General features: G+C 38.3%; 1 protein-coding gene across 5 annotated transcripts in view; it reads right to left on the reverse strand.

The window, feature by feature from the left end:
- Positions 1 to 2,207: 2,207 nt before the first annotated feature.
- The window catches only part of LOC149117307 (uncharacterized), a 28,628-nt gene continuing 5,805 nt past the window's right edge, over positions 2,208 to 25,030 (reverse strand). For all 5 annotated transcript variants that reach the window (XM_089282941.1, XM_089282940.1, XM_089282942.1 and 2 more), the window contains exons 5-10: positions 23,024 to 23,185; positions 22,240 to 22,317; positions 21,581 to 21,648; positions 15,983 to 16,093; positions 3,206 to 6,254; positions 2,208 to 2,853 (exon numbers count right to left, since the gene is read on the reverse strand). In XM_089282941.1, the coding sequence (XP_089139067.1) occupies positions 3,228 to 6,254; positions 15,983 to 16,093; positions 21,581 to 21,648; positions 22,240 to 22,317; positions 23,024 to 23,185 (3,446 nt within the window). In that variant the 3' untranslated portion in view covers positions 2,208 to 2,853; positions 3,206 to 3,227. The remainder of the gene's footprint in view (positions 2,854 to 3,205; positions 6,255 to 15,982; positions 16,094 to 21,580; positions 21,649 to 22,239; positions 22,318 to 23,023; positions 23,186 to 25,030) is intronic.

A 25,030-nucleotide genomic window follows, 5' to 3' on the forward strand; every position in this document is an offset into this window, starting at 1 on the left:
AAGAGACGTATCTCAAGCCGTCCTTTTCGCATCAGAAGTGTACGTAGTAGTTCTCGTAAGCTGCCATTCTTTCATTATTGCAGCAGCTGTTATTGTTTCAGGGCTAGAGGCATTGTTTCTGTTGTTTGTTTTATTATTCTCTCAAAGGCTATCACGCCATTTATGTCAAAACTTACGAGAGCTGCTTCCTGGCCCTTTCACATTGAGGTCCACCCAATCGTAATTACTTTTACAAGTTTTTTGGTTTTCTACCTCATTTGACTTATGTCGTGTTGTAAATCTTCGTTCAAGGCCGGCTCGAAAATACTAGTTCTCTTGAATTTCCGCCTCCAAAATGGTCCTCCTCACTGCTTTGTCTAATACTGATGATAACGCTTAGTTTATTCTTTCAATATTTTATTAACACGGGCTTGGGGGACAGAATAAGAAATAATTTAGTGGCGCAGAGAATATCGTTAGAGGAGCATCGTCTGTCATATTGTTTCCTTAAGTGAATGGCAAATAGATTCGATCAACCTTTTTTATAGACGTGGGACAATTATTGGACTCGCTAACGCCTCGGAGACGCATCATCATCTATCTGGTCGATACAATCTTATAATTGTCCACGCTCTTGAGTCATAAATCGTGGAATAGTTTCTGTGTCCTTTCGGTTGCCAGGCAGCAACATGATGAAAATTCCGCATTTGATGGTGTTTGGGTTGGTCAGCCATAAATTTGGACTTGTCCCGGTTATTAAAGGTTAGTATAGTTGCTTATTTACGCTCTTTTTGTTACAAGAATATTGTTTTTTCGGTCCAGGCTGAATATTCTTACTTTTCTGGCGATTTTAGGCTAAAAATATTCTTGTGAATATTCTTAGATTATAAGCCATTATAGCGTAAGACATTTGTGTGTTCGAGTGTATTTGGTGTCCGGGTGGTGCTAAAGTAGGTTTAGAGCCAGCATGCTATTATCACCTATTTTTTTTTGCTATTTATCTATTTATTTTAAGCATTCAATGACTGACCCTAGGGGAAACAGGTTTGTTATCCCTGGACCCTCAGTTAAACTCATTGTTTCCGTTGGGGCCAGTCATTAAGTGTTTTATTAAACTTTCAGACTCAAGATAAAACCAGACTGCAAAAAAAATTATGCTTGACGCCGCGTGGCACACAAATTTACCGTGGTTTCAAGGCGTACGCCCTGATCACGTGCAAGTCGAAAATTCAGGTTGTTGTTTCCGTAGGGAGTTAGTGAGTTTTGACCCATGACACGTGATTCGTTCACCTCAAATCAGAAAACGTATTTGAGTTGGGAGGTAGAACAAATTTATTTGTTCATTTATTTAATTTTTGACTTTCTGTGTGTAGACCGCATTAAAAGTCGATCCTATAAGATTTGCAAAGAATATATTTTTCCTTTCATCCAGTCATTAAGTGTTTGATTAAACTTTCAGACTCAAGATAAAACCAGACTGAAAAAAAAATTACGCTTGACGCCACGTGCCACACAAATTTACCGTGGTTTTAAGGCGTACGCTCTGATCACGTGCAAGTCGAAAATTCAAGTTGTTGTTTCCGTAGGGAGTTAGTGAGTTTTGACCCATGACACGTGATTCGTTCACCTCAAATCAGAAAACGTATTTGAGTTGGGAGGTAGAACAAATTTATTTGTTCATTTATTTATTTTTTGACTTTTTGTGTGTAGACCGCATTAAAAGTCGATCATATAAGATTTGCAAAGAATATATTTTCCCTTTCATCCTTCTCATAGGCATAGGCGGCATGTTATTCCTATTACATATGACTGATACATATTAATGCATCATTGCAATGAGCGCGCATCTCTTACTATTTCCATTGGCAGGTCGACACGAAGCCCACATTTACTGCCTGAATTGCTTTGGAGAAGGGGAGAGTGCACAGAATACTCAAGAAAGTTGTGACAAAAACATCGTTTCCGAGGATTGCGGGGAAGAAAAATGGGTGCGCGGAGTGGAAAGTTTCCAGACAGAGGACGGTTTTGAATTTAATTGTGGATGTTAGACCAAAGAGGAATATAAAGAATACGCAGCTGAAGGTGCACCCAGCGCTAAAGGAACTTGTGTTGTAGCAATGTGTGATACCACCACTTGTAGTCCTGATGAACTGCCTGTAACTGGTGGTAATTTTAAGGGCAAATATTTGTTTGGAAAGTACCTGTTATAACAGAGGAAGTAAAATTGCTGAACGCTAAACAATTTTTTCCGTTTATTTAGCTTGAATCTTCTAACTTTATTATAAGGTACGAAAACGTGAGGCCCTTTTAGAACTGTTACTTATCTTCAGTAGTTCCACAATCATTGCATGAGAGTAAAACACAAAATGATATCAATAGAAATTCAAACAACGTACACAAAATACGTTACACGACACATGACAATGTAATCATGTTACAACCACTAAATTCCGAAAACATTCGCTTCTAGGCGTTCTCTAAGAAATACTTATTCTTTTCACTTTTGAATATTTAATTTGAATACTCTTATTTTCTGAAATGATTAAAATGTTGTTATTTCCTGAATTTACTATTAATTTGTGATAACTTCTAAGATTCTCAAAACTGTCCTATAAACTAATCTGTTCAAGTCTGTAAGATAAAATAGTAGACTCGAATATTGCGGGATTCATTTTTAAAATTAAGTTTGCAAAAGCCTTTACGATACACAATGATACGACTCAGATGCTGTATAATCAGACGAAAAGCATTTTCCTGCAAACTCAATGTTGGCCAGTTAGCTATGTACACTAAAAAAGCTAATAGTATTTAGTAGTCTCGTAATAACAAGTCAAAAGAGTCCTCCCATCAGTATTGATAGACGCACTGAACAACCTAAAAGGTAAGACAAAGCAACACTGTTAGCTCCTATTGATTGGAACCTTTGATCACTTTATTAACCTTCTCTGAAGCTATTGATAATTTCATTTCCTTGCAGGAACAAAGAAGAGCGTCATGGCAACCACAAACGTGCAACGCAAGTATTGTAGTATTTTACATAATAAGTTTGCACTTTTGAAACACGTTTTACGTATCGTGTAAATTAATTCGGTCATCTCAGATTTTCAAGAAGTGCCAAAGTATTGTGATTTGTGCGTGACAAAGGAAACTGCACCAAGTCGAAACTTCAATAATATTACTTAATTTCCGATTGTATCATCTCGACATTTAACAAACACTTAAGTACCTTTAGATATATTGAAGTTCATCTAATCGCCTTTAACAAAGTCCAAGGTAACATCATCACCGATGAGTACAAATGGAGCCCAGTGCTTCACTTCGCTAAATTTCCCAGACTCTCTCAGACACCTCATGGCGCGGTTCAGAGATTCACTGGAACTTCTTCCTTCCGCTAGGTGAAGGTAGAAACTCTTCATGAACTCCAGAGTGGCTTCGTCGTCAATTGCCCATAGGGACACAAGAACAGAACGAGCACCGGCACCCAAGAAGGCTCGTGCAATGCCAACCACACCCTCAGCCTTAATCTCACCATGGCCACTATGGCAACAACTTAGCACAACCAGTCCTGCTCGCATTTGAACTCTCATCACATCACTCATTCTTAGCAGGAAGTCTTCTTCAACAAGGATATGGGATGCTAGCGTAGGGTTTGGTGCCAAAGCAATTTCTCCTGTTTCCATTCTACCATGTGCTGCAATGTGCACCAAAGCAACTGAGGAGAGTTTTCCCAACACTTGAGCTTTTGTTGCCTCTTTTCCAGTGAGGGGAATAGTGTTGAGTATTTCCCCAATCACCAGTACTTCCTTCTTTGCAAATGAAAGCTGTTCTAGCCTTAACCCATGATAACGAACTTGCTCTAAGCATGGATCACCAACAAGCAGCGCCCCAGACTTCTTGTGGTAATCTGGTAAACAATCTCTGATCAGTTTCAAACTATTCAATGACGGAATGACCCGGATTCTGAAAGACTCGCTTAAGTACTTTGAATTAGAATCCATGAATGCAGCATAAGGAGCCAAGCATAATGGACCTTCGGGAACAAATATCAGTTCATTGCCATTAATCAAGTCTTTGATGGGGCTAATGATAACGTCATACAGTGTTCTTAAAGGATTGGTATCTGAGTGTGTTGGTTGGGATATGATTTGATCCCTCTTCTTTAACAGGTATCCCCCGCTTTTCCTATCCAATGAACGATCTTCGCATCTCACACCACTACTGACACCAATTTTCTCACGAGCATTGTGAATTAAAGACTTCAACACTCTGCTCGCATTTTCCTTCGAATTATTATCACTGATTTGTTTTCTTCTTAATTGAACATCTTTTCCATTTTGAATAATCCAGAAAATTATTTCTCTTTCGTGAACTGCCATAAAGACTGTATCTGAAGGGAGGCAATTTAATGTGTCGCAAGTCATTTTTTCTCCATTATGTGGTGTTTTAGTTTCGTACTTTGAATTCATAAGATCTCTTAGAGCTTGTGCACGTCCTTGCTCAGCAGCAAACAAAGCCTCAACTACGTCACCTTGTTTTAAAATCAGGCGCCATAATCTGGTATAAACCACATTATTAACATTGCGGTAGCTAATTGTCCACTCATCTTTACCTTGCAGATTCTGCCTAAGATCATTGAACAATCGGACGCTAGAATGATAACAATCAAGGGCTTTCTTCAGAGAACATTGAGATTCAAAGCAAATACCAAGATTACCATAGGAACTTGCTTCTCCAGCTCTGTCTCCCACCTCTTTGGATATTTTTAGATCTAGTTCATGGTAGTCGATGGCTTTTTTGAAATCTTCCAGACTGTGATAAGCATTGCCAAGATTAGCATACGAGCTTCCTTCTCCAGCCCTGTCTGCCACTTCTTTGGCAATTTTTAGATGACGTTCATGGTAGTCGATGGCTTTTTTGAAATCTCCCAGACTGTGATAAGCATTGCCAAGATTACCATACGAGCTTCCTTCTCCAGCCCTGTCTCCCACTTCTTTGGCAATTTTTAGATCTAGTTCATGGTACTCGATGGCTTTTTTGAAATCTCCCAGACTGTGATAAGCATTGCCAAGATTAGCATACGACCTTCCTTCTCCAGCCCTGTCTCCGACTTCTCTGGCAATTTTTAGATGACGTTCATGGTACTCGATGGCTTTTTTGAAATCTCCCAGACTGTGATAAGCATTGCCAAGATTACCATACGACCTTCCTTCTCCAGCCTTGTCTCCCACTTCTTTGGCAATTTTTAGACGACGTTCATGGTACTCGATGGCTTTTTTGAAATCTCCCAGTCTTTGATAAGCATTGCCAAGATTACCATACGAGCTTCCTTCTCCAGCCCTGTCTCCCACTTCTTTGGCAATTTTTAGATCTAGTTCATGGTACTCGATGGCTTTTTTGAAATCTCCCAGACTTTGATAAGCATTGCCAAGATTAGCATACGACCTTCCTTCTCCAGCCTTGTCTCCCACTTCTTTGGCAATTTTTAGATGACGTTCATGGTACTCGATGGCTTTTTTGAAATCTCCCAGACTGTCATAAGCATTGCCAAGATTACCATACGACCTTCCTTCTCCAGCCTTGTCTCCCACTTCTTTGGCAATTTTTAGATCTAGTTCATGGTACTCGATGGCTTTTTTGAAATCTCCCAGACTGTGATAAGCATTGCCAAGATTAGCATACGACCTTCCTTCCCCAGCCCTGTCTCCCACTTCTTTGGCAATTCTTAGACGACGTTCATGGTACTCGATGGCTTTTTTGAAATCTCCCAGACTGTGATAAGCATTGCCAAGATTACCATACAAGCTTCCTTCTCCAGCCCTGTCTCCCACTTCTTTGGCAATTTTTAGATAACGTTCATGGTACTCGATGGCTTTTTTGAAATCTCCCAGACTGTCATAAGCATTGCTAAGATTACCATAGGAGCTTCCTTCTCCAGCCCTGTCTTCCACTTCTTTGGCAATTTTTAGATGACGTTCATGGTAGTCGATGGCTTTTTTGAAATCTCCCAGACTGTGATAAGCATTGCCAAGATTACCATACAAGCTTCCTTCTCCAGCCCTGTCTCCCACTTCTTTGGCAATTTTTAGATGACGTTCATGGTACTCGATGGCTTTTTTGAAATCTCCCAGATGGTAAAAGGCGTTGCCAAGATTACCATAGGAGTGTCCTTCTCCAGCCCTGTCTCCCACTTCTTTGGGAACGTCGATGTAACAGGTTTCTTCTTCTGTGTTAGCTTTCATATCTTTGGTAGTATTCGGTAAAGTGGTGGTATTTTCCTATGAGACAAAAACTTATGTCATTTAATGACGAAAGCATGAATATTTAGCCAAAAAGTGTACAAAGTGCTAAATTCGGGATTTATATAGCTGAAAGTATCGATACCGTTTTAAAACAACGCTTTGGTGGTTAAACAGGTCTAGCCTGAACCAATGAACCGGTGAAAGTCTTGGGAATCTTTATTTCGTGTGCTAGTATGGGCAATGAACGGAAAAACTTTACTAAGAAAGTGGATAATCTTAAGACAAAACTTGCAGCTTGGCGTTTGCGTAAACGTTCTCTGTTTGGGAGTGTCTCAAATTGTTTACTCAGCTTCGATGGATGACACTCCAAACAAATATGCATCTCTAACCCAATCGCTACCTTTCCAATTCTTATGGAAAAACAAACCAGATAAAAACAACAGAGAAGTTTTATATGAGGATTATGGCGATGGTGGTTTGCGGTTGAAATTAAGTCCCTGCGCTTAACGTGGACGCTTAACTGATGACGAAGAAGATGATACTTGGTCAGCAATTCCAAAATTTTATTTTATAAAATATGGGTTTTTTTTTATTTTCTCTCATGCTCCAACTATGATAAGAAATTTCTAAAGGATTCAGACATACCATCCTTCTACAAGGATATCTTGTTTTCTTTCCTGGACTTAACAAGTGTTTAAAACTCTCAGGATGAATAAGAGATGATTCTCTTTAATAATAAAGAGATCCTCATTAACGGGAGGACCGTTTTTTACCACAATTCCGTTGAAATGGGTGTCTTTACGCTGCATGATGTAATTGACGCCCACGGTAGTTTTTTACCAATTGAACTGTTCCAACAGCGTTATGGAATTAATTGTAATTTTTTCAAATATTCGCAAGTAATCTCTGCGTTCCCGAGCGTCTTACGGAAAAACGCCAAGGAGCGTGCTAAGCCTAATGTCAACTTTTTATTCGGCAGCACGTTATTTCAATTATCCTCGGTCTTAACCATCAACTTCTTGAAACTTAGCTGTAAAGACTATTATTGGCTTTTTCTCAATGAACGGAAGCCTCAGGCCACTAGTCCAATAAAATGGGACCGCAACTTTGCTCCGACGGCTTTGCCATGGAACCAAATATTTAATAGAGTGAAGGCTATTTGTAGAGAGAATCAACTGAGAGAATTTTACTTTAAACTAATTGATCGCATTGTCGTTACGAAGAAAGACCTTCGTCTCTATGGAATTACAGACAATAATAGATGTTTCTACTGTGGTGAGCCTGACTCAGTTCTTCAAACATTTCAAAACTGTAGTGCAAAAACTTCTTTTCACAATCGGCTGTTGAACTAGTTCAATGAGATGCATAACAACTCGATATTCCCGGCAAACTACGTATTATTGCTTGGTATGGTGTGTGGGAAGGGTAATAACAATGTTAGAAAATTTAATCTATGTTTATTATATGCTAAATATTATCTACATTATCTACATTATCTACATTATTAAGGTAAATGAGAGGAATCTTGACTGGATTGAATTTACTACAAAAGTAAATTGCAAGTTAAGAATAGAAAATCAAGTTTCTGGTATTCTTTTATGATGTTTCTTCGCATTTTGTCCTGTTAATGCTTTTAAAAGGCATTAGATTGATAAAAGGGCATGCCATTTTAAAGATAAGGGTAATTTGCAATTTGAAAAATACATGTATTGCCGTTACGAATGTAAAGCTCCTTAAAATAATTGTTAAAAGTAAGTAGGGTGGAGAAGCTGTCTTGTACTACAAGTCGTGTTTATAGCTCTGTTACATTGTAAGTAGTGTACGTAGCTTTTGTTATTGTTTTAGTGTAAAGTAGCAGCAAAAGTATCTTAAAGTGTAAGCAAACATAATAAAATAAATCCATAAAAAAACCAAAGTATATTAATTTTGCCCTTGGATTGCGATGGCTTTGTTTGAAGTCTAATGTTAGAATTACAAAAATATAATTATGCTGACAATTATTCCAGGGCGCTGCCAACCAATATACCCTTCTTCTGGATAAGAGTGGCTGGTTATAATATTAATAATCTTAATGTTTTACTTCCTTAACATAGAGGAGAGAAGTCAAAATGCCTTGGTTTTGCTGAATGCGGCCTTTGTATAGTTTAACAATATAGTTACATAAAGAGTGAAAAAGTTGTAAATAGTAAACACAAGGTAAGATAACATATACATGTACTCGTTACAAGATAAAATAAAAATATAAAACCACCCCTCTCCCCTAATCACTGATGAACTGGCCCTTAACCCGAAGCGCACTATTTTTTGTACCAATAAAATGGGGGCAAGGAGTGGTCTCAATTTTTAATTTAAATTGTCCAACATTGTAAGTGTTGAAGTAGTTTGATTAGCAATGGTCGCTCCCAGTAGAAACCATGCCTTGTCGCATTTCGGAACAGCGTGAAGAGAGGTGAAAATGTGATGCGGAGAGGAGTGTTTCCGAAGATCTTCATATATCTTCATACACGTTATCGCTGGCAAATTGACGTAAAGATGAGCACCTACGTATCGCGGAATTGATAACTGCCGTAGTTTCCACTCTCTATCTCCTCAATACAGTAAAAAAAGATTGCGGACGGGAGATTAGCATAACGTGCTAGTGGTCGGACGTGTTTTTCGTTGCTCCTCGAAATGGCGGAGTAACAAGTGACCACGTTCCCGAAGCTAATCATTGAAATGCCTGAAGATAGTGGAAAACCTAATGAGGCCAAAGAAGGAAGAAGTAGGAAACATCAAAGAGGAAGCAGCTCCAAAACGGACGAAGAAACTAACGATTCTGACATGATTTGCGGTCAACATGGCGACCAAGTTGACCAAGACGACGACCACACAAGCGCTGTTCGCTTTGAAGAAATTAATCAGAAGCTTGTCAAGCTCTTGACTCTTTGTCCTCTAATTGAAGACCTTAAGACCCAGTTAGCGAAGCTAAAGGAAGAAAATACAGAACTAAAGAAATCATTACAATTGGCGACAGACGAAGTAAACGATTTGCGAAACAACCAGAATGAAATGAGAGCGAACTAAATAACTCCAGAGACATGTTGCAATATGTCCAGCAAGATCTCCAGATGCAGACCATACGCAACATTAAAATTGAAGCTCAGTCAAGACGAAGTAACATTAAATTCTTTGGAGTGCGAGAAGCAGAAGCTGAAAGTAACCCGTACGAAACAGAGAGGGTCGTAAAACTTCTTGTCAACGAGCTCAAAATGCCGAAGGAAGACGTGGCGAATTTTAAATTCGAAAGAGTACACCGCATGCCAACTAAACGTTCAGCAAGGACACCAACGAATAGACCAAGACCTTTTATAGCCAAGCTGAGTTTTTACAAAGATAAGGGCCGTATATTTAAGCACGTGAAGAATATCGACCCTGAGTTAAAGATCGGCGTCGCAGATGACTATCCCAAGGAAATAGATGAAATGAGGAAGGCGCTACTACCAGTGCTAAGAAAGGCCATGAGGGAAAAGGCTTCAGCCTCGTTCAACGTGGACAGACTTGTAATTAATGGTCAAATTTACCGTGGACCTGAAACTGAGAAGTTTCCTTTCTATTCAAAAGTTTTGTCTTCGTAAAATCGCTATCTGATCTTATTTAAATCACAAGACAGCTTCGGGAATCCATCTTGCACGGTAAGCTGTCACATTTTCAAGGGAGTTCTTTACATTTAGGTCATATGCATACTTGAGACTCCCTTGCCTCCTTTGCTAATTGTTAGTAAAGTAGTCAAAAGTGCCAGATTCTAACTTTGCCGTCGTTGATTGCTTTGCCCTAGAATTTCCTAAATTTTCGCGGCTTTAACTGTACAAATTTGATAAATTTATGCTGGCACCTTTTCATTTATTTGTGTTTAGGTTGGTTTTATTTTTCAGTATCGATTTTCGTTTACATATCAAGAACGAGTACCCAATTACGTTTAAAAGATTCCGTCTTACAGCCAACTACAGAAGATTTTATAATAATTTATATACCCAAATTCTAATGTTAGTTACACCGGTGGCTTTGTCATCACCGCAAAAATTCTCCAATTTTATTCAAACCAATTTATTAAGATTTGAATATGACAACCCCTTTTAAAGCATCTTTTTGCTCACTTAATGCCAGAGGTTTAAACCATGCACGAAAAAGACGACAGTTGTTTAGGTGGCTTCATAATTATAAATTTGACGTAATATTCCTACAAGAAACTTACTCAACACAAACTGTTGAAGCGATATGGAAATCTGAATGGGGAGGGAACATCATTTACAGTCACGAAACAAATCATTCAAAAGGTGCTGTAGTTCTCTTTAACCCCAAACTGGATGTACGCATAGGGAGCTCTGAAGCTGACAAAAACGGGAGATATTTACTACTAGAAGCTTCCATATTTGAGTCTACATTTTTGTTTTGTAACATTTACAGCCCAAATGACAGTAACAGTCAAATCACATTCTTCTCAAAGCTCAGTGACAGTCTCAGGAGGCACGCTGATATGCAAATTGTTCCAGGAGGCGATTTCAATTGCGCTCTAGCACCTTTGGATAAAATTGGCAGAACTTCAACTGAGAGAAAAAAGACAGTAATTAGCAAAATCAAAAACTTGTGCACGAATTTTGACCTCCAAGATGTGTGGAGATCACAACACCCCAGAACATCACAATACACATGGCGCAATAACTCGTTGAAAGTGCAATGCAGGCTAGATTATTGGCTGGTTTCAAAAGAATTGTCAGCGCTTGCGACAGATTCCGGAATCGTCACCTCAACAATATCAGATCATTCTGCAATAACTCTTCACCTGCAATCAAAATAGTATGTTCAACGAGGTCCAGGTTTTTGGAAGATAAATAACTCTCTTTTAAGTGATGAAAGGTTTGTACAGGATCTATCGAGTAAGATACCGGAGTTCAAGACAAAACACGATTATTTGGATGACAAAGGCCTATACTGGGACATGATTAAAATGGAGGTGAGAGGTTTCTGTGTTCAATATACAAAACGAAAAAACAGGGAACGCCGCAATACCGAAAAGCACCTCCAACAACAAATTGATCATTTGATGAACCAGCTTAAGACTGACAGAACAAAAGAAAACATATCAAAATTTTACCGTCTCAGAGCAGAATATAATGCGATAGCTGAATACAGAACAAAAGGCGCTATAATAAGAAGCAGGACACGTTGGCATGAAAATGGCGAAAAAAACACTAACTATTTTCTGAATATGGAAAAAAGACAACATTGTAAATCTCACATTTCAAAGCTTAAAACAAACGACGATAAGGAGATCAACGATCCTAAAACAATCTTAGAACAAGGAAAAATGTTCTATAAAAACCTATATACTGCGGCGCACGGTAACGACTCGAATTATGAACTATTCTTTGAAAATTCAAATATTGCTAAACTCGATGCAACTCAACAAGAGGAACTTGAGCGTCCGCTTCTCAACGAGGAGTGCTTTCTCGTATTAAAACAGTGTTCCAAAAATAAAACCCCAGGAACAGATGGCCTTTCTGTAGAATTTTATTTGCGGTTCTGGTCTTTGCTAGGAGAAGAAATGGTACAAAGTCTCAACTACGCATATGAACACGGACAACTGTACATAACGCAAAAACAGGGCATTATCAAGGTGATACCAAAAAAAAGGAAAGACAAGTCAGTCATTCCTTGAAAACTGGAGACCCTTAAGCTTACTCAATGTTGATTACAAAATCGCTACCAAAGTTATAGCACACAGGATTTCAAGTGTTCTTCTAATCATTGTCAATGAAGACCAAACCGGATATGTCAGAGGCCGGTAAATCGGTCAAAATATAAGGCTAATCACAGACATCATGAAGGTCACAGAACTAGAAAGTATACCTGGTTTAACCATTTTTATTGATTTTGAAAAAGCATTCGATACGGTGGATTGGAACTTCCTCTTCAGGGCGCTGCAAGGTTTTAACTTTGGCCCATGCATTCAAAAGTGGATTAGAACTTTTTACACCGATTGCTCCAGCTGTTTTATCAACAATGGATTCGCATCTGAGTTTTTCAAACTCGAAAGGGGTGTCCGTCAAGGTTGTCCGCCCTCAGGCTCTCTCTTTGTTCTATGCGCAGAAATTTTAGCTAACGCCATTAGAAATGACAACACCATCAAAGGAATAAAAATTCATGACAAAGAATTTAAATTGTCCCAGTACGCTGATGATACGACTGCCTTTGTTTCTGACACGAAATCTGCAACAAATTTATTCAAACTTTTGTCAAACTTTCAAGAATGTTCTGGCCTAGAAATAAATAAAAGTAAAACTGAAGGAATGTGGTTAGGCGCAAGCCGCAAAAACACAGCAAAAACCCTGGGAATTGCTTGGCCAGCTAACTCTATACTCGCACTGGGAATTAATTTCTTGTACAATGATGAAATTGTTTACAATAAGAATTTTGAACAGAAACTAATCAAAATGAAAAGCCTGCTTAACTTGTGGTATCCTAGAAACCTTACACTTTATGGTCGCATAACGATTCTAAAATCCTTGGCGATTTCCAAACTCGTTTATAATACATCTGTCCTAACTTTTCCAACAAAATTCATCGCCATGGTAAATCAAGCAATTACGCAATTTGTATGGAATAAGAAAGCTAAAATTAAATACAGAACAATGATAGGGCCGAAAGAGCAGGGAGGGCCGGCTAGACATGCCGGATTTTCAAATAATCAATGAAGCGCTTAAAGTTGTTTGGGTAAGAAGATTAAGTGACAGCAATGGAACCGCAAGTTGGAGTCATATCCCTCTTTCCTATCTACAACCAGCTGGTGGTCTGTTTCTTCTGCAGTTTAATTTTGACTTAAAGCTACTTAAAGTTGATATACCGATTGATTTCTACAAAGAAGCTCTGTGCGCCTGGCAAAAAATTAACTGCAGTACTTCTAATACGAAAAAGCAGGTACTGAATGAAATAGTTTGGAACAATCATCACATAAAGATAGAAGGATATTCCATTTATTACAAAAAATGGCACGATGCTGGATTAACTAAAGTTGAAGACTTTTTTCAAGGCAACAGATTCCTAACTTTTGAGGAATTCCGTAGCAAGTTCAAAATTAACACAAACTTCTTAAACTATTTCGGTCTATGCCACGCAGTCCCTCAAAAATGGATCAATATTCTCAAAGGAAATGTTACTGAACCCTTGGAAAAACGTTCTGAGAAGGATAAGATATCTTTAGATAAACTCTCTTGCAGATCAGCAACTAAATTCTTTGTTAAGAGTAAATTCGTTACGCCTACAGCTGAACGAAGGATGAAAGAAACCAGTCTAAAAGAACATACAATACAACTCATTTATACGCCTTTCCTTTAATGTTACAAAAGACACTAGACTCGCCATTTTCCAATACAAAATAATTCATTACATTCCACCCACAAATTCGACACTTTTTAGAGATTCATTAAAGGAACATGATAAATGTCACCTCTGTGGAGAAAGACAAACGTTAACCCACCTTTTTGTTACCTGTTCTGAAGCTCAGCATTTTTGGTCTCTCTTTACTAATTGGTGGAGCTCCAAAAACGGGGATAGGATCACTCTCGATAAAAATGAAATAATATATGGCGTAACAGATAACTTCGCTCGTCATCTTGGTTTAAACCTCTGCATTATTATAGCCAAATATTATTTATATACTGCCTCAAGAAAAGAAGAAGAGTTTTATTTCGACGCTTTCTTGGCGATGTTGACAAACAAAATTAAAATTGAGAAACACAAATCTAAGTCACAAATTAATATGTGAGAAAGCCTCCTATTGTAGCTTACCCCTCAGTTACATGAAAGATATTAACAAATTGTAATGTAAGATATTATTGTAATGTAAGCTATTAAAATCGTAAATAATGTTAGTAATGTAAGTTTTGTTATTATCGTTAAATTGTAAGTTATGTTGACATTGTAAGTAGTAGGTAATTGTTGTATGTAATGTAATGTAAGATAATGCAATAAAAAAAAAGTGTTGGGAACTAAAAAAAAAAAAGAAAAAAAAAAGATTGAGGACGATGTTTATTCGTATGCTTATGCTTTCAGCAGCGCGCTTTCATTTGATGTAAGGACAAGCATAAGTTCTCCTTTTTGCGTTTCCATTTGACAATCACATCATGAGCTCGAGATTTCTATCACTTGCTAGATGACGAGGGCTCAGCTCCACTCAGCTATGACGTATACAAATCGAGAGCGAATAATCTGATTGTTTGAGTATAAATCTACAAGTTGTTAAAAACTTTATCCAAGTTCTTTTCACGGACACTTCGAAAAGATAAAGAAGCGGCCGCCATTTTGTTAACAACCGCGGGCTACAAGAGTACTCGCACTCTACAATTAGATTATGAGCTCGAGATTTTTTATGAGGTAATAGTTGACGAGGCCTTCGGCCTCGTCAACTATCGCCTCATAGAAATCGAGAGCGAATAATCTAATTTTTTTAGTAGAATTCCGACTGAAATAAACGCAAATAACGGTTTCTAATGATTTTTCTACGCATTATTGAACTTTACGTTTCAACGAAATCAAAAGTTCAAAAACTTCGGAAAAACGTCCACAATAGTATATGAGTAACTCAGCCAATCAGATTGCAGCATCTGCATTAGTATAATAGTAGAATTCTACTAAAACAAAATAGATATTAAGTAGCGTAGTCAATAAAGAGAACAGCATTAGTGACAGAATGCTTGTATATATAGAGAAAACGGATACAAACAAAAAGATGTTTTCTATTTCGTCTTACATGTATTTTAATTCTCGAACTGTAAATTATCTTTGCTCGAGTCATTGTTACGTTAACAGCTCGTGCTAGCTCTCTGCTTCAAATTAAGCAATCGACCACTCTTTCTATTGGTTTACTGGCGCAATAAACTACGCGGGATGTTGGGAGAACACGAGAAAAGTTTGTAAATCATTCGCTTAACGGCTCGTGATTTACATACTTTTCGAGTGTTCCTCCAACGTCCCAAGGGGTTTATTGCGCCGGTGAACCCAAGGACAGAGTGGTCTATTGCTTTTATGAAATAACTGTGGAAAAAGTCTGTCAGTGAGGAGAAAATTTATTGTACTTTCGTGATCAAGTTGCTTATTGTAATCAAATTCGTGACATGACGCGACAAACCAATCACAGCGACTGAAAGAATGAAAGCACAGACTCCGCCCCGGATACGAAATCCGCAGAGCAAAGCGACGAAAACATTTCACGCTAAGAAAGTTTTAAGAAACGAAAGGAAAAGGTCATCGGTGAAAGGCAAATAGCATATTAAATAACTCAAAGGAATCGGTGGACTCGGTCATCACGAAAGTAAAAGGCTGTACGAAAAGTGTGCAAATAGTCCAAACTTCATGTGCTGCGAAGTGATTCAACGCAATTTTAAACGATAACTTTCCAAAGTTTTGCGAATGGAATAAAGGTTAGTAACAGAAACGCTGTCTCCGAAGTTTATTCAGAATATATTTACTTATGCTGGAGGCTATGGTTCCCGCGTAGAGCTGCCATAGATCGAAAACCGCTGTTTACCGGTACAATAGAACATAGGTTTAGCAACTCTATTGACCAATCAGAGCGTGCGTAGTATCTCAGTTATTTTATAATGAGTAATAGAAGTATATCTCATTGCACGTTTCCGTACAAGAGGTTTCTTGTACAACATATATCAAGTCCGGCATTATTTAATCTCCCCTTTAAAGCCGAGAATATATCTTCCTCTAGCATTACTTACCTGGCCCTTCACGGAGAGAGTTTCGGGATTGCTCTTTGCTTCTTGTAATTTAACTCGATCTCCAACACACCTGGCTCGTAAATCTAGTAATGTCTTGTTAGTCTTGTCAATCTGTTTATGGTTAAGGCACATGACATAATTAAAATGTAACGGGTCAAGTGACTGAATATTCCCCCAGCTTGGGGAATATCCGAGTGATGTTCCCCAATTTTCAAGACTGCGCGTATTACGAAAAACATTTGAAGGATAACAAACACAATAGCCTACATTTAGCGCGACAATATGCTCGGATATTTGTCAAAGGACATTATATAATAGCTTCTCGGAGTAGATAATGTCCGTGGACAAATATCCGAGCATATTTTCGCGTCCAATGGAGACAGTTGTCATGTATACTAAGAAATTCGTTTAATAACTTCTATTTATGTTCATATTATTTATTGCGTTCGACGAAGGAGAACGCATAGTATTCCCAGGGGATTTAAAATGTCCCGCGGTTATCGATCGCGGTCGATGCCATATGATTTCAGGGTTTGAACGTCGTCTTGGAGTGGCTGTCTGGCTGGCTGGCTGGCTGGCTGCGTGGCACAAATGGCCTCGATCTCATGTGAGACTTTTTTGGCCGCCGGGAACTGGTAATGGCGAGTTGCGTGTCAAATCTACAAATCAAAGGTCTTGTTCTCATTCATAACATGGAGAAATTATTGCTTTGAGATTTAAAATAGAAAGGAAAATTACAAATCAATGTTCAGGTGGCCTCAGAATGGAAGATCAACGAGTACAGAGTCCTCAAAGCATAACGATCGGTTGTACGTTTTCAAGTAAGTTAAGTTCTGAATATCGATCGCGGAGTTAAAGCAGTTTCCCGGACTTTAGAGAACAAAAATAGTAATATACATTATTGTATGGCCAGCTCTGTGAGCGATCAGGATGAATCAAATCCTGCGCTGTGATTGGCTACCCGAGCGGGCAAGATGGAGCTATCTTGCCCGCTCGGGACTACCCGCCGTGTCCCGCAAGAAAAATTTCCCCAAAAGTCATATAGTAAATTCTTTATTGACCAAGCTTGTTCGGTCAAGATAACTGGATATTGACCTCGTTCTTTTTTTGCGAGGTTATGGACCTCGACTCCGTCTCAGTCCATAAACACGCAAAAAAGAACTTGGCCAATATCCAGCTATCTTGACCTCACACTTGTTCAATAACCCATATGTATTACTTCGAAGTTGAATTTAACTTTTGGAACGATTGCAAACGCCACGGCCGATAAAATGAATGCAACAGTCGGAGACGTCGTCGGCAAAAACTCAAGCTTTCGCTTTAGTGTGAAGAATTAATTCAGTCATGCTGCTGTGCAGTGAAGCGCGTTAGCAAAAATTTTGAACATCTTTTGCTTTTACATAGGTTTCTTCACCTCGGGTGAATAAAAATTCATTGTTATTGAGCTTGCTTTTGCATTTCTTTTCAATTGGTTCCGTGTATTTATGAATTTAGGAATTTAGGATTTAAAAGTGAACAGAAACTTGTTGCACGCTGGATTGCTGCATATTTAATTTACGGCGACCTCCACGCGGTTTGCTTAGTTTATTCGGTTTCATTCAAATATATTTTTTGGAGTCTTATACAACTATCAAAGAACTGCTGAGAAAAGAACTAAGTGGCCACTAATTTAATACGGTTGAAATACGATTGATCTGAAAAATTGGCTTGTTTTTGTCGCGTTTTTGATTTACAACTTTCATCTTTCATGCGCAGCACTGTAATGTTTCGTCACGCGACGAAGAAATTATTTCATTTCTTGTTTTCAAATTGGTTTTTACTCGTGTCTTTCGCTTCTATTTTCCTTTGTTTTCTCAAATGTTGGCCGTTATATATAATGCAATAATGGAAACTTTTCGTTTTGTCCTCTGAAGTCAATGAGTTAAAACTTATTTCCCCTATTCAGTTTTCTCGGCTTCTGTTGGGCATTTTGTCGCACGGCAATGAAGTAATATAATTTCTTGTTTTCTTATCAGTTTTACACATCAGGTCGAGTTCTTTTTGTTCATATTTTTTTAAATATTTTAGCTCTTTATTTATTCAACTTTAAATAAGCGACGTCGACTTGAAACCTGATCTTGTGTGTGTGCTAGATTTACATACCAGTTTGTGAACAGTGTGCCAAACACCTCATTTATCATGAATTTGTGTAAGTATTACAATTAAGTGTTCTTTTGGTGTAGAAGTGAACACTATTATTCAAAATATGTGTTTGTCATGAAAATCGACAAAAATAAATCGGGTTTCAAGAGTAATATTTATTCTGAAGACAGTATCCAAAGGTTTTAACTGTATTGACTCGAACGCACTCAGCTAATCCATGATTATTACTAGTATTATTTATATCAAGAGGGCACGGTAACGAATCCTACAATCTGATTGATTTTTTAGCGCGGTCCGGATTTTCCTATCTCTAACTTTGGTCTCGGTAACGTCTTCATATCAGGTGTTATCGTCGTGTTGATCAATTTTCGTGAGTAAACTAACTGTAATCGTCAACCTTTGCCCTTTTGTACACTTCCATCGACGATTTATCAACACAAGGCAGTGGCGGATCTAGGGCCCGGGCCCCTCTTATTTTGGGTAAAAAAAAGAAGAAATCACAGAAAGAAGAAAAGCCGGCAAGGCAATCAAAACAAAACCTGGGTTCCCCTTAGCTCAAGGTCTGGATCTGCCGCTGCAATGTTATCTCTATTCACTTAAAAGTGGCGAGGAAAGTCACCGTAAGTAAATTCAAACAAGTGCTTTGTTTGTGAGAGTTGTTTTGTTGTTTGTAGGTCGGCACTGTGATGGTGCATCATCTTGTGTTTTTCTTGACCTACTATTTTCACTAAGAAACGGGTCAATTTCAGTCGAGGCTACCTCTCTGATCGTTGGTGTATTTGAGAGAGTTTCTGTTGAATGCACTTAATGAATTTCCTCGCTTTCTACTATTTAATTTACGGTGTAAAAGCCTGATTTCAAGTGATTCCCAACAACTGACAGAAATTGTTTTCGCAGTACAACTTCAAACTTTGCGCAAAATTTAAACATTTTCAAGACCTCGCTCGCCTCCATATCCTCGTGTCCACGTGACTTTAGTCACGCGGACAATTGGTCAATTGACGACGTTTGGTGCTACTGGAGAATCTTTGTTTACAATATTTGCCTCATTACCATAAGCGATAGAGTTTCTGATGGAGCTACAAAGACATTAATAGTTAATATTGAAAGGGCACAGCAGGATTAACTGTCCCAAGGAATGTGTTGAATACGCGATGTTTTGAATACTTTTTGTGCGACGAGGGTTTACACGTAAAAGCTCAAAATTTTACAAAGAATGTATGGGCTCATTAGCGCTTTTGCCACACAGAAATTGTGATGTTTTTGAAAGCCAATATCTCCTCGAATATTACACCCAAAGAGCCAAAAATGTCACCACTTACTAAGTTTCACAAGCTCTTAAAGTTTCTCTAGTAAAATCGTGTCTAGCATGATGCCTTCTATGCGGAAAGTCGTATGTTAATGACGAAAAATGTAAACAATGACGTCAGCAAAGATTCGCTTACTGATTTTGGAAATACGAGTTTCAACCACGCTGTACAGATTTAAGACACTTTCCTTATTGATTTTTCGCGGAGACTGGGATGGAGAGCGTGGAGACTACTCAAACGTTTGTAGCTATTTTTGACAGGCCGTTTTTAGCGTTTTATTTTGTTAGTGTCGGAGTCCTCGGTTCACGCAACTAACATGCGCTTAAATCAAATTTGACAACAAATAAGAGGCTGAAAATGCTGAAGTGACGGATTTCAGTCGCGCAAAAAAAAAAAAAAAAATCTAAAGATGACAATCAGTGGATTAAAAAATTAACTTCTAAGGTGCATTTTCTGCGAATTAGCAGACCGGTTTAAATGACAAAAAATTAATTGTTAGGTTTGTGATCAATATCTCCCTGTATATATACCACCATGGTCAGATCAGGGCATCAGGTCAGACCGAATTGGCTTCGTAATGCTTCCGAAAGTGTAACGTTTGTGTATCTCTTATTTTACATTTCAGGCTTAGCATGGGAGTAGCCCGTGTACATCCGGATGTACACAGTCTAAACTTTGAAGCAATCCGCGAATTCTGATCCGGAACTTATTCTCGTTGACTGGTTTTCGATTCTTCTGATATTAGTATCATTTCCATCCATGAAATATAACAACAAACAACAGATTTAAGCTTAAATTGTCTTAAACACAGAGCCGCGTGAACGTTCCTGAAATAGAAGACATGGAAAATCTAGGGATTGCAATGAGCCGATTTAAAACTATTGCATAATCCATACATTCCGAGAGGAAGAAAACAGGTATAACTTACAAAAGTTAATTAACAGCAGTGTTTCTTGCTTGCCCTGCCGGGTTTTCTTCCTTCTGCGATTCTTTTTTTAACCAAAACAAGGTGGGGAGGGGGGTGGCTGGGGGCGGGCCTCCCGTCCCCCTCCCCTAAATGCGCTACTTTTAACAATAAGGGTCGAATCGACCCTTGTCAAATTTTATCCGTAAAATTAACGGAGGTTAAAATGTATCCTGTCTAGTTGATCTAGTGTTACGCTTGCACTACACTTGTTTGGTTTGGCAGTGGATTTCTTCGCACAAGTGACACGAGACAGCCCAGGCATAGGGGCTTTGATTCACTATACGGACCTCCCAGCCAGTAAACAACATAGATATCTTCACGAAACACTAATCTATCCATTGCTATTTAATAAACTAAAATTGGTAAGTAATGTGGGCGGGTAGAAATTAATGTAAACTAGCACACCTAACAGGCGAAGAATGCTGTACACGGCATAGTTATCCAATGAGTGACTTATTTCGTGACTGCAAGAATCAAAGGCTATTTTTTGTAGGGAATTTGAATGAGAATTTGGCACGTTGCAGTACATAGGGATTTGACTTCACGTGAGAGTCAGTGCGAGAAAAAAATCACAGCAAAGTCATCTTGGTAAACCTTCAGAAAAATGGCGGCTCTGTTGATCTGAAAAGAAAGGCTGCCTAGAAATAGTGTGTAGATGAATAATATTGGAGAGAGCAACATTTTACTTTTTGTTACAATTACACACTTTAATGTTTAAGTTGTTCTATGAGTTGCCAAGCAACTGAGCATATAAAAATTGGCTTTCAAACTCTATATTATTTCCTAAAACTATTCTTCCTTCAAGTCGGAGATGGCTACTCGTTTCTCCTGATGAGAATTTCAATCAAGTAGCCCCTTGAAGTAACAACTCAAACTCCCAAGATTGTACAATGGAGAAGGGATTTGATAGAAGCCTCCTTAGATTTTTGCAATTACAATTTACTTTGAAATCATTGTGACTTTTGTAAATAACCTGAAGCTACCATAACCACAGCTAGAGGGCTTCTTGACGGCCTATTATGCTTGGCGGGATTTTAGCGGCATTTACATATACGGCAGACAGAACACAACTTTTTCTAATTTACCCCTTAACAACATTCGCTAAAATCGCTGTAGGTAACATAATAGTTCCTTTTACAGCTGGCAAAGAACACGAATAATTGATGTTATAAAGGATACTGACAATCCCCTCTCACACCACGATATGGCGTCTCCATAACACTCTAGGTGCTCAAAAGCACTTGCACCTACAATAAATAATTTAATATCAGGTCAAAAATACTATCTACAATGCGCAGGTGGAAACATCCAAGACCTGATTTATTCCTGTTAAAAGCCATATTCGTCATTTGGTATTGGAGTCGAAATAGCTTCAAATGAAGGCTCATGCGAGGGAATCTCGTTGAAAAGATATTAATGTCATTTGCATTTGAAGAGTTCGATACGATAGCTGTTGACTTAGCAAATTGAAGCACGTTTTTCATGCGTCTGTCCTGTTATTGATCATGAATTTCGTCATAACATTGTCAAAATAGCTGTGGATCCATGAGGTGATAGCCGAGTGGATCCGCAGACTGGCTACTTTGACAATGTTATGACGAAATTTATTGTCAATGACAAGACAGACGCATGAAAAACTGGCGTCAATTTGTTCTTTTACAATAATAAATTGTCAAATTCCGCTCAGCCGCTCTTGCTCCTCGCGTCAACATCGCATAAGTTATAAGTTCAGGCGTCTGTTTGCATCTTGACAAAGAAAATTAGCCAACGAGCGCGCGATAAGTTCTGCAGTTATGGTAAAATTCATGTTATAAATCAGTTGAGTCAAGGATTTTTACCTGTTTCTATGGCCTTAATCAAAGTTGGTTCCAAATTGACGGCAGCCGTTGCATCATTCAGGGCCTCGTGGAAATTCCCTGAGTAGTAGAATTGAAAAAGACATTTCATGCACAGAAGACGAAGAAGTAGCGAAAAAGAAAAAGCGATAAGAGGTCACGAGATTGTAGAGATATGCAATGTGCGTGTCTTCTTTCAATGCTCAGACCCCTCTCAACTTAGTGGCACGCAACGGATCTGTTCCGATCCTTGAAATACGGATGACTACCGATAACTCAAACCTCCTTGAGGGCACATTATGGGGAGTCATCGGGTGATGGGAACAAACGACCGGGCAGTAGGAATAAAACTGTTGCGTTTTAATCAGGTTTAATACTGAGAAAGAGTAAAACTTGAACGATTCTTCGCCAACACAACCAAGTAAATTAGATCTGAGGGGAATAAAACAAGACAAGCTAAACAACAGACCAATAAGGTTTTGGATTACCATCGCGTGAAGCGAGCTGAATTGCAACATTTTTCAAAGGTCGTCTTAGATTGATAGTAGGGACATTCCAAATGCAATTAACATATTTTTTATGCAGCAGCATCACTTAGCATCTCTCTTGACTTGACAATTAAGTTTTTATTTCTATGGACTAATAGTTTTCCCCGGAAAGTTAGTTTCCCAATATAATCTGTTCAAATGATAGTTTCTATTATAATCTTGAAAGGCTGAACGCAAAGAAAGCAACAACTTCTTTTGATTGTTGGATAAATTTGAAAATGACAAGATCAAAATCTTACCGAGATGGTAATAAGCTGTTGCCCTGTTGCGGTACAGCTTGGCATTCAGCTGGAAATCCTTACAGTTCACATGAATTCCTTCTGTGTAGCAGTATATCGCGTTACAAACTTCTTTTCTTGTGAATTCTTTGTCACCTTCTTCCTGATAGACTTCTGCTATCACTGAAAAAGCAAAGCAGATTTGATTAATAACTTATTTTGTACGGCTAAGCATTGTTTAATTTGTTTCCCTTACATTGTCCATTTTCTTGCAGAGTGAGACAGGCCTTATGCGCCACTCTCGCGCAAGGAGTTAGGTGAACGAGGGGTGAACACAGGTATCAGCAGCTAACATTATGTATTACTAGATTTTATATCCGAGCCTAAATTAACCCTGAAAAACACGTCTGAATAAAATGCCATTTAAATCTTTTCAGTTCTTTTCTGTGAAACAGTCTGTGAGTTGTCACTTTATTGCAGTAGTTACCATTTTTAACTAAATATCATTCTGTAAGTGTGTTATCAAAAAACACTTTAAGGCTTGTTTACAGTAGCGCCTAAGCATAACCCGACATACGCAGACGCAGTAACATGTTGATAATTAGCGACTTTTGTTTGGGAAAAGGCGCTAATTATCATCATATTGCTGCATCTGCGTATGTCGGCTTATGCTTATGGCAATGCGCTAGTGTAAACCAGCCTTTAGTCCACCCCAGTCTCGTTACACTACTACGAAGTGGAAGATAAAAGTGGTCCACGTGAACAGTTGTTTGTATCTCGGAGGAGCTTTACATGTAAGCCAAGCGGTTAATGATTTATTTTTTTTTATGAAGAAAAACAAGATATCAAATCACTGATTAACGACCTGATGTGCCCAGCTTTTGGGCCAAATTAAAATACAGTATAAGTGTTACTTTGATCAAATTTTTACCCCTTGAATTTTTAGGTTAATCATAGAATTCTACGAAAGATTATAAACACCGTTTACTGTATGCAGATATCTGCATTGGTTCTGGTGATATTTAAGTTCGAAAATGGGTCAACTATGCAAATGAGAGGACTGATGACGTCATACACTCACCCAAATATTACATTAAGTATATAAGTAGAACTATCTCGGTCAATTTGCAGCAAAACCCATTGAAACTTGCTAAGCTATTAGTTCTACATGCAACACAGCTATGACTATAATAATTTCAGTTCCCATGGAAACCCACTCTTTTCCAGTCCCCTCCAACCTAATTTCAATATTTTAGTGATTTTAGCTCGAAAAACGTTAAACAAGGCCATGAACTCCACCTAAGATATTTATATGCCTGCTAGATCATATTGATCAGGCACCATTGGCAAATATAATACAGAACGCTAAAGGTGGCCAGAATAGCCTTCAATATCGGGGAGGTCTGGAACCAGTATGTTGCCATGGTAACAAATATGTTAGGTTCATATTGTGGAGCACCTGTAGTAGAATCGTACTGCCAAGAATCAAACGTTACTGATTCAACCTAGCTGAGATATCTTTGTTCAGCACATTTGATCAAAATATGGTTGAATTTATGACGTCATCACTTAGCCAATTTGCATATCTCAAAAACTTTAATGTCTCTGGAACGAAAAGAGATATTTGAAAATAGTAAACAGCGTCTTTCCTCTCGCAAAGACTACTTGTCTAAGTTTTAAAAATGGCTTAAATAGGAAGGATGCGATTTTCTTCATAGTACCACTTTCATGTGACGTCACTAAAATTCAAACTACAAAACTATTGATCTTCCTGAGATTTTACTTTAACGATTTATAAGAGCAGCTGAAAACTAATATTCATACAAATTTTCGCTCCCAATGGGTTTTTGGTTTTGTGATACACTACGCTTGAATTTCTAAGCTTTTGCGTGACGCGGCATTTACATGACTACTTAGAGAGTGTTCATGATGGCTAAAAAAGTGACTTATTTCGGGGAATTTGGCTATCTGAACAGTTCATGTCTTAGAAAAAGTATTATTTTAATGTTTTAGAGTTCCTCGAGGGAC

This window comes from Orbicella faveolata, unplaced genomic scaffold (assembly GCF_042242905.1).
Source record: "Orbicella faveolata isolate gen_17 unplaced genomic scaffold, um_ofav_v1 contig_12, whole genome shotgun sequence".
NCBI lineage: Eukaryota > Metazoa > Cnidaria > Anthozoa > Scleractinia > Merulinidae > Orbicella > Orbicella faveolata.